Source organism: Toxorhynchites rutilus, chromosome 2 (assembly GCF_029784135.1).
Source record: "Toxorhynchites rutilus septentrionalis strain SRP chromosome 2, ASM2978413v1, whole genome shotgun sequence".
Classification (NCBI taxonomy): Eukaryota; Metazoa; Arthropoda; class Insecta; order Diptera; family Culicidae; genus Toxorhynchites; species Toxorhynchites rutilus.
This window is the reverse complement of record NC_073745.1, coordinates 151,793,838-151,804,337: the sequence shown is the minus strand read 5'-3', so window position 1 is coordinate 151,804,337 and position 10,500 is coordinate 151,793,838. Positions and strand designations below refer to the sequence as shown.

Sequence of the window (10,500 nt, the reverse complement as noted above, 5' to 3'; positions counted from 1 at the left end):
ATTTGGTACATGTTTTTTTTCTGCTAAATGTTATAGAGTTGCATTTTTTCACATTCAGTTTTAGTAGATTTTTATCACACCAAGTGTGGAATACATGTATTTCGTTTCGAAATGCTTCGATGTCGTTTTCATTTCCAATTTCCGCGAAAAGCTTCATATCGTCGGCATACACAAGTACATTGATACGCTTGAGAATGAAGGAGATGTCATTAACGTACAGAATGAAAAGAAGAGGACCAAGATGAGAGCCTTGTGGGACTCCCGAAGTGACTTTTACTGGATTTGAAAGAGAATTTTGAAAATGAACAATTTGTTCACGGTTTGTTAGATAAGAATTGAGCCAGTTTAATAGTCTTTGTTCCATTCCAATTTTCTGCAATTTGAAGAGTAGTAATGGAATGTCGATGCGGTCAAATGCTTTACTGAAGTCAGTGTAAAGAGCTTCTACATGTTTGCCATTTTCCATTGCATTCAAAATAAAAGTCACAAAAGCCAACCGATTAGTTGCAGTTGAACGGCCTTTGAAGAAGCCATGTTGCATACACGTAATTCTATTCTTTACTTGTTGGAAGACAGCTGATCCTCATCATAAGCCGTTCATCATTTTGCTTGACGTTCGCAGCGGTGAGTTGCAAAACAACACGGAGTAACTAACCGATATGACGACTATGAACTTCAGACGCTGTAACTTCGAGTCATTAAATAACGCTATTGCTTTTCTTGACTGGCAAGCCACCTTGGTAGATAACTCGGTAGATTCAGCTGTATCAACCTTCTACGGTGACCTATCTGAAGTATTCGATGTGCATGTCCCGCATGTACGACGTAAGCTTGACGTATCAATGCGAAAGCCCTGGTGGACTGCTGATATTCGTCATATGAGGAATGTGCTTCGGAAAACAAGAAAACGCTATTTCAAGTCGAGAACCACGGCTGAATGTATCTCTCTTCGTAATATTGAAATAGCATACACGGATCTTCTTGCTGAAACCCACAGAATATATATGCATAAAGTTCAGCAGTATCTGAATCAAAATCCGGCATCCTTCTGGAAGTATGTGAGGTTACTGAAAACGAATACAACGATACCGCCCAATGTGGAATTTAACGGAACTACTACTAGTTCAAATAGCGAAGCAGCCCATCTCTTCGCCAACTTCTTACAGGTTATTTTTAGCACAGCGATGCCCGAGATGTTGCATACTTTAGGATGCTTTAGGCATATTCCAACGTACGACATAAATATTCCCTCAATCACATTTTCACCCGAGGAAGTTCAAAATGCGCTCGAAAATATTGATGTGTCCAAGGGAGCTGGAGTTGATGGACTGCCACCGCTATTTCTCAACCATTGTGCATCCTCATTGGCTTTTCCTGTTGCTTGTCTATTCAATAAGTCACTCTTTGAGAAGACATTTCCGAAGATTTGGAAAGCAGCTCGAATTGTTCCGATCCACAAATCGGGCTGTACTCACCGCGTCGAAAATTACCGTGGAATATCGATTCTATGCTCACTTAGCAAGGTTTTTGAAACCATGATTCATGCTATACTGTACAGAGCTGCGCACTCGGTGATATCAGAGGAACAACACTGATTTGTACAGCACAGATCAACGACAACAAACCTAATGTTTTACACTCGCATTCTATTTGATGAAGTCGAGAACAGGAACCAGGAATATCTCAAAACCGTGAAGCTGCAGTGTGCATCAACTCAGTTTGTTCCGAAAATTTTCCCATTACGTCTGGTGTGCCACACGGAAGCGTGCTCGGTCCATTCGTTTTCATTCTTTTCGTAAATGACCTATGCTATAGACTGAAGTCTCCGAAGAAAATGTTTGCCGATGTCCTAAAATTATATAGAACGATTTCATCTGTCCTCGATTGTCTTATTCTACAAAGCGACATCGATGAGCTCATGCTGTGGTGCCGTGAAAATGGTATGGCGATGAAAATAACGAAATGTGAGATAATCTAATTTTCACGGCTCGACAAAATCAATTATTTATACAAAATCGGAAACAACACGTTGGAACGGGTCGAGTCTATACGCGATCTGGGCGTCACATTGGATTCAAAACTACGATTCCGAGATCATGTCTCAGCCACTGCAGCCAAAGCATTTGCGGTGATTGGGTTTATTCGGAGACAGACTGTTCAGTTCACGGATGTATACACACTCAAAACACTGTTTTGCACACTGGTTCGCAGCATTCTTGAGTATGCAGTTCCAATATGTTCACCATACCAGACAGTACAAGTTGCCAAGCTAGAGCGAGTTCAGAAGCAATTCATTCGATATGCCTTACGACAACTTCCATGGAGCGATCCTGTAAACTTGTCTGACTACGCTTCGCGTTGCATGCTCATTGGAAACCTTATCAGCTCGGCGACTTAAACTCCAACAAACGTTTGTATTCGATATCATAGAGAGTAATATTGATTGTTCGGAGCTGCTGCAACAAATAAATTTAAATGTACCAACACGAACTCCTCGAAGTTCTCCCGCCATCAATCTGCCATTTCACAGAACCAGTTACGGACATAATGGCCCAATTAACTCATGTCTGAGAGCATTCAATGCGGTTTGCCATGTACATGATTTTGGAATATCCAAGAATTGTTTTAAGGCTAGGATTAAAGACATAAGTTAAGTTTCAGTCTGTACGACTGAAAATGAATTCGGCCATAAATATCGCATATGAAGAACATAATCGGAAGGTCCAATCTGAAGTCGAATCCTGTCCGAAGAACATTTTCGATTACGTGAAGTCTAAACTTAAGAGCAATAATATTCCATCACGTATGCATCTCGACGAGAATGTGGGCTTCGAAAGAAATATGTAATCTTTTTGGAATTTTTTTTCAGGAAGTCTATACCACGCCAGTAATCCTCAAGAACCTGGCTGACGAACATTACGCATCCTCTTCATCTCCTATTTAATATGTCTTTAAAAACTGGAATATTCCCATACAAATGGAAACAATCTTTCTTAGTACCTATCTTCAAATCAGGCTCAAAGTGTGACATCCGTAATTACCGTGGCATTGCTAATATCTCTTGTATTCCTAAATTATTTCAATCAATTATTAATGAAAACATCTTTCAACGAGTAGAAAGTCGAATTAAATGTAGAAAACACGTTTTTTTTCTTATGCCGCTCTACAACAACTAACCTATTAGAATTCGTCACCTATTTACTAAATGCAATGGGCAATGGCAAACACGTAGAAGCCCTCTATACGGACTTTAGTAAAGCATTTGACCGAATCGACATCCCATTATTAATCTTCAAACTGGAAAAAATAGGAATAGCACACAGTATTTTGAAACGGCTTAACTCATATTTAATAGAACGCGAATAAATAGTTCGTTTCCAAAACAACCATTCAAACCCCATTAGGCCTTGTTCTCACTGTAGCGGGGCGTCAGCGTGGCTTGAGCGGGGTGGGTGACGCTTACGATTAATCGTGTGTGTTCTTACCGATGTGTTCACACCAGGCTGACGTGTCGTGAGCGTGGTTTTAGCGTGTGGCTGGCGTGCAAACGAAAACACTTCACGCCGGCAATATTTGTACTTCACCGCTTCTCTCTTGAATGTGTTTGTTTGTAGTAGTGACATAATTTAATTTTTTTTGATTTTCTTTTTATTTTTTACGTTTTTAACCCTCCGAGTTTTGAGCCGAATACGTCCAACGATGTTGGAATATTTAAAAAAAACAATTTTCATTTTTCCATTCAAAAACACGCATTGTCAATTTTCATAAAATACGCCGAAGACACGCCGCTGGCACGGTGCAATGTGAGTGAATCGAAATATCGTGGCGAGAAGTGAACACGCCCGCTCACGCCACGTTGACGCCCCGCTGCAGTGAGAACATGGCCTTAAAGTCACTTCGGGAGTGCCGCAAGGATCCCATTTTGGCCTTCTTCTTTTCATTTTGTACATTAATAACATTTCCTTTACTGCCCATGTTTGTATAGGGGACGTAAGCGACAAAATGAACAAAATCGACTTTTTCGCCGTTTCGCATTCTACGCAATGTAATACGTTTGCTCAATATGCAAACAAACATTTTTTGTTTGAAAACATTTGAGCAATTTAGAATAAAAGTTTCCGATAAACCACTGTTTGTCCGCATAACAGACGTAGTTTTATACAGCTTTCATACATCGTTCGAAAATCAACAATTATAAGTATTATGAGCTATAAGCTAAATCTACATTTGAATCACATTCTTTGTAGAGTCCAAACATGCCTGTTACGATAGTGTCTTATTGCTTAGTGTTTCTTAACATATGAATATAAGAAACTATTGAAACACTGTTTATATAATTACTATTTTTTATACACTGCACTGCGATGAACAAAGAGAAGCAACTGTGTTTTTAAATGTTATAATTCCCTAAATTTCTGCATTTGAATCTTCAAGTAGATAATGAAACAATCAGATCAGTACTGAAATAAAAATAATATTGATTCTTAGCATTATAACTCCTCGGATTCGACATCGAATTAATCCACATACTCAGTAGTTACTCATACCGATGGTGTAAGTCACTCCGCTATCTTCATGCGATTATCGTGATATCGGTAAATCATGTTGCTTAAATTACCAACATTGCAGATTGCCTTTACAAATTCAATTAATTGAAAAAACACGAACCTGCTGTTCTTAACATATCCCAGAGTATTCAGGAAAAAAGTATTATCATATACTCGCAACAAAACCAGAGCACTTTTTCCAGACATTTCACTAAATTTCTTCCAATCCTTTTTGATTTTATCTGATAACAACTGAAAATACCGACGGAGACGTTTTGACTATTGTCAGAAATACTAACGCTACCGACAAAGCAACCCTGTGAATACGTCTAGCTATGCGAACAAATGTTCAATGAAACGATTGATTGTCCGAATAAATAGACGTAAGCGTTTTCCAAATGCAAAAAATATGTTTTAACCCGCAAAATATCCTACGCCGTCTTTTTACCGAAAACATCCTTCAACTAGACAGATTATTTCATTGGAAATTTGCATGGTTACGCTTGTAGCCAGAAAAACAACAAAATTGCGTTTACCCAACACTAATGGTGTTGGTGATTACGTCTCCTATGCAATCATGGGCAGTTTTTTAGTAAGCGTATAAATGTACTCATATATGCTGAAGACATGAAGTTTTTCGCGGAAATTGGAAATGACAGCGACTTTGAAGCATTCCACTATGAAATAAATTTATTTGTATACATTTGGCATGTGGAGGTTTTAGGGTGCAATAAATGTTTTTACGGTGGTTAGATACTCTTCCCCCCTCTCTAAGAGGGGGCTGCCATACAAATGAAACACAAATTTCTGTATTACTCGGGAATTAGTCAAGCAAATGAAACGAGATTCGGCATGTGGAGGTTTTAGGGTGCAATAAATGATTCTATGAAGGTTAGACTCTCCACCCCCTCTTTAAAAGGGGGGGGGGGCTGCCATACAAATTAAACACAAATTTCTGCATTACACGAGGATTAATCAAGCAAATGAAACCAAATTAGGCATATTGAGGTTTTAGGGTGCAATAAATGTTTCTTTGATGGTAAGACTCCCACTCCTCTCTCTAAAGGAAGGGGGGGGGGTAGGTTCTGCCAAACAATTGAAACACAAATTTCTGCATTACTCGAGAATGAACAAGCAAATGAAACCAAATTTGGCATGTGGAGGTTTAAGGGTGTAATAAATGTTTTTACGTTGGCTAGATACTCCTCCCCCCTCTCTAAGGGAGGACTGCCATACAAATGAAACTCAAATTTATGCATTACTCGAGAATTAATCAAGCAAATGAAATCAAATTTTGCATGTGGAAGCTTTAGGGGACACGACACGTTTCCATGGTGAATAGACACTCCTCCCTTCTCTCTGAAGGGGGGAGGGGGGGAATGCCATACAAATGAAACATACATTTCTGCAAAATTCAAGAACTAATTAAGAAAACTGAACCAAATTTGGCATGTGGAGGTTTTAGGGGGCAAGAAACATTCCTAAAGTGATTCAAATTGTTACTCCTGCCACCTTTCTGAGGGGGAGAGGTGGTCTGCCATAACTAATCAAGCAATTGGAACCAAATTAGGCATATGTAAGTTTTAGGGTGCAATAAATACTTCTATGATGGTTAAATACTCCACCCCCCTCCCTAAGCGGGGCTGCCATACAAATGAAACACAAATTACAGGGGGCACACAAACACAAACTTTTGCATAACTCGAGAACTAATCAAGCACAATTTAGAATGTGAGGGTTTTTGGGTATGAGAAATGTTTCTATGATGGTATGAAACTCCTCCCTCCTCTGGAATGGAGGGGGGTCCCATAAAAATATAACACATATTTCAACCGAAAATATCCCAATCAAACATGAAAATTGAAAATTTTCGGAAAATTCAGAAAAAAAAAAACACGTGCTTTTAGTCCATTTGATGTTTGCACTAGCGAAATTGATCTTTGTTCGAAACTGGAAATCGATTTTAATTTGATGGAACGAACTCCTATATCTTCTCTAACTATACCAACAAAAGAGTATCGCCGAATGATAAGAGCAAAACTCGAGGAAGGAATTGTCCGATTTAGGGCCGTCTTTATTCTATCATATTTTCTGTATATGATATTAATTCCATGTAACGGAGAAACATGTTATTTGCAAGTGGATGAAAAATCTTGAACGAGAATTGTGTCTGAAAATAATCTGATATTATAATGATGAGTTTTGTTAGAAATACTAGGAACTTTATAGTAAAAGATAAATTCTACGGGGTCGATTAGAAGATCAATCAATGAACAGTTTACGATTGGACGGATGAACCAGTTCTTAGTAAGAAAACGTGAATGTTTGAAGGTATTGATAACAAAAAACAAATGTTGGGAGGAACGAAGTCTGCCGGGTCAGCGAGTTAATAAATAAATAGCATATTGTGGGGTTCGATCTCACCTCAAGCTAAATATGTGAGCAAAAATGTTTACAGTTTGTGATCGATATCTGAGTTGAAATGAGAAAGTCTGGTGCGAGTTGGCAGCGCAATTTAATCGTAAAGTAAGGACGGAACCAAATAAACGAAAAGCGCTGATAGGTTTCGAGGATTCCCTTAATCAGTAATTAGTTGTAGAAGAACACCAAGATGCAACTAAACTAAGTTTCGACAATGGAATACGCAGCTAAATCTTACGATGATAATAAGCCTCATGTGAGTTCGTAGAACATAAGAGCGCTGTTAAAAGTGTACACACTGAAAGTAAGATATACACTCAATTTATCATCGTCATTAAGGCACTCGAAGAAACCTCTGTTGTTGTAATCTCTTATCTTTCAGTTCGTATATTTAACGGCCTCCAGCCCCATTTGATCAGTCCGATTCTGCTTCTTAGCACAGAATGATTACTTTGATAACGATTGTGCTTTCGTTGCTGCTGGTCATCAATGGTGAACCGGCGAATAAATTTGAATGTAATAAAATAACGATTCAATATGCTGGGCATTCATAGATAGTTATTGATGATTTCAGCAACCAACGGGTGTTTACAGTATAACACTGATCATGGATCCAATTATCAACATCCGTACTATCCAACTAGCAGCTTCCGACACGTAAATATAACCGACAACGGAGTGAGGATTATGCGTTTCGGTGTTCTCGGAAAAAAAGATGGCTACATCCGGTTATCACCAATCATGTATCCCTACGATGGAATCGAAATGTTTGAAATCAGTGAGTAATCATAATCGCCTGAATTGGACCGATCTTAATGTCGCATCCAATTCATCGTTCCATTGGCAGTTCTATCTGGATGGGCAAATACAAAGACCCTAGTCCGTCGCTACAAGCGTACCTCACCAAGTCAGTTTGTCGACGAAAATGTGTTGAAGGAACAGTCCAGTATTGGTATGTTGTCCGTGTACGAACCCTTCATGTTCACGATGGCAGTGCATCCCAACGGCCTGGTGCAGTTGACCAGAGATGGTGATTCACAACCGTTCCTGGTATTTCGTGATCCAAAATCCGCGTCTACTAATTATATAGGTTTTAGCAACTACGACGTTCCGGTTGTGTTTTTCTACGATTGTCCGCTGGAGATAGATCGGTGCTTGTGCGATGGAGTTGTGATGGTTGAATCACAATTTCACATGTTTTGCTCTATCCGAAACCCTTTAAAGTACCTGTAGAGTATTATTTGAACTCTTATCATGGATAGTGTTTATGATTGTAAGCTTATCATACTTCAAAGATAATTTTTGAATACATGCAAATCTAATTGAAGCAATAAAATGTTTACTATTTACAACTAGCAAAGTTGAATATCAAACGAGTTTTAGATCAAATTTTATGAGTCAGTTCCCAAAATTGTATTCCTATTCCTATATTGTATTATCGCGAATAGTAATCATAAAGATATAAAGAAAAATCAAAATCCTGTTGAAAAAATGTAAACTGTCCTTTTGAGTGGAATGCCATCGCTGAACGTGAATAAAATGATAGAAAATTAAAAATAGGCGCTATTAATAAATATCACGAACAGCGAGAATTGCGATGATTTATTGTTAAGATAACACATAAGACTGGAGGAACTCGATTTGATCTTTTGGGTTGCTCTAGGAAGCGGAAGAAAACTCTTCGTTTACGGACACCCTTTGGTAAGTCACCATCTGTAATTATTGCTAGACTGTGTTGGAACAGATTCACATCGAAACATTGCTGATAGTTATGACGGCGGTACGAAAACATGACATTGCTGACATACATTTTGTCAAATATACACCGGGAATTTGTATTTTTAATGAAAATGCTGTATTTATCATCTACATTTATATTATTGCCTTCAAAATAGGCCCCTTCTGAAGCAATGAACATTTTCCAACGAACAATCCAGTCATCGAAATACTTTTTATAGTTTTTAGTAATTGATTTTAGTTCACGTAGCGAATATTTTCAATGCTGTCAAAACGGGTCTCACGAAGCGGTGATTTGAGTTTCGGAAATAGGAAAAAGTCAATCGGGGCCATATCTGGACAGTACGGTGAATGTTCAATCATATTAGTGTCAATAATATCACAGTACATCATGAAAGTATTCAGATCTAGCTACACTTCTCGAAAAACAGCTGGAACGCTCGCCAAACTCGAACAAATCCTCAACGTGAGTAAAAGAGCGAATCATCGATGATTTGGGCTTATTATATCCAAACGCTGTGCGATGAAATCTCGGATGGAACAAAGCGGTGTTTCGTAGAGCTCGAGAAGGAACTCGCAAATCAAGTAGCGACAGCAATCGGGGGCAGTCGATTTCATTGATCAGCAGCTTAGCCACAAATGTTACCTGCTGAATCTTCCTACGTCTGGCCGATATGGTGGTAAGTTTTCAGGGTCTCGCCAAGGCAAATCTCTTAGGGCGACACGAATAAACCGTTTTTGAATCCTTTCGATTCTCAAGCTCCAGTTCAGTTGGGGGGGCATCCAAATTAGAGATGCGTTCTCGAGAATAGGACGAATTAACGAACAGTACAGGGCTTTTAAGCAGTAGGGGTCTTTTAAATCTTTGGCTGTTTTGGTTATAAAACCTAATTGTCGGTTGGTTTTTGCAACAGTGGCACTTCGATGATCAGCAAATGAAAGCTTTTTATCTAATATAGACGTCACTTACTTGTTCAACTCTATTGAGTACAATCTCTCCAATGTGGTAATCGAAAATTACGGGCTGCGATATCCGATGAAACGTTATTATGGAACACTTCGGAATACTGACAATCAACTTGTTCCTTCGGCACCAGTCGACGAACACATTCAGCAAATGTTGTAGATGATGACAGTTTTCGATGCTCTTTACCGCACAATACAATTTCAGATCATCAGCGTAGATTAGTTTACATCCATCGCCAAGTAAAAGCGCCACATCATTAAAGAAAATCGAGAAAAGAAGAGGTCCCAAGATGTTACCTTGAGGTACCTCACTCAAGTTTTCAAACTGAGCTGAAGTAAATGTCCCTAATTTGACACGAAGAACTCTGCCACGCAGATACGAGCTGAGCCATTTAACTAGTCTATCCGAGGCACCAAGCTGGCGTAGTTTGCTCGTTAATATTCGGTGGTCAATTTTCGCAGCTTTGAGATCGGTATACACCACGTCTTCTTGAGCTTTAGCTTCCGGTTGAGCAAAACAAGTAAACGTAAAATCCAGCAAATTAGTTGTAACTGAATGACCTGGCATGAACCCATGCTGGTCAGGAGAAATATAGCATTTCGCACCAGTGAGTATGCTTTGGATAACTATCAATTCGAACAATTTCGATTCAGCTGACAGACTCGTAATTCCACGGTAATATCGAACATTTCGTCTATCACCACTTCTGAACACAGGAAACAGAATTGATTGTTTCCAAATTTCGGGAAATTTGCGCTGTTCAAATGAGCGATTGAAAATCATACTCAATGGATATGCTAAAGAGGCCGCACACTGACGAAATACAAC

General features: G+C 38.9%; 1 protein-coding gene across 1 annotated transcript; it reads left to right on the top strand.

The window, feature by feature from the left end:
* Positions 1-7,363: 7,363 nt before the first annotated feature.
* On the top strand, positions 7,364-8,525 carry LOC129770903 (uncharacterized). The gene is made up of 3 exons (XM_055774080.1): positions 7,364-7,484; positions 7,543-7,746; positions 7,816-8,525. The coding sequence occupies exons 1-3, from the start codon at positions 7,412-7,414 to the stop codon at positions 8,199-8,201; spliced, it is 663 nt and encodes a 220-aa protein (XP_055630055.1). The 5' UTR covers positions 7,364-7,411; the 3' UTR covers positions 8,202-8,525.
* The last annotated feature ends 1,975 nt before the right edge of the window (positions 8,526-10,500 follow it).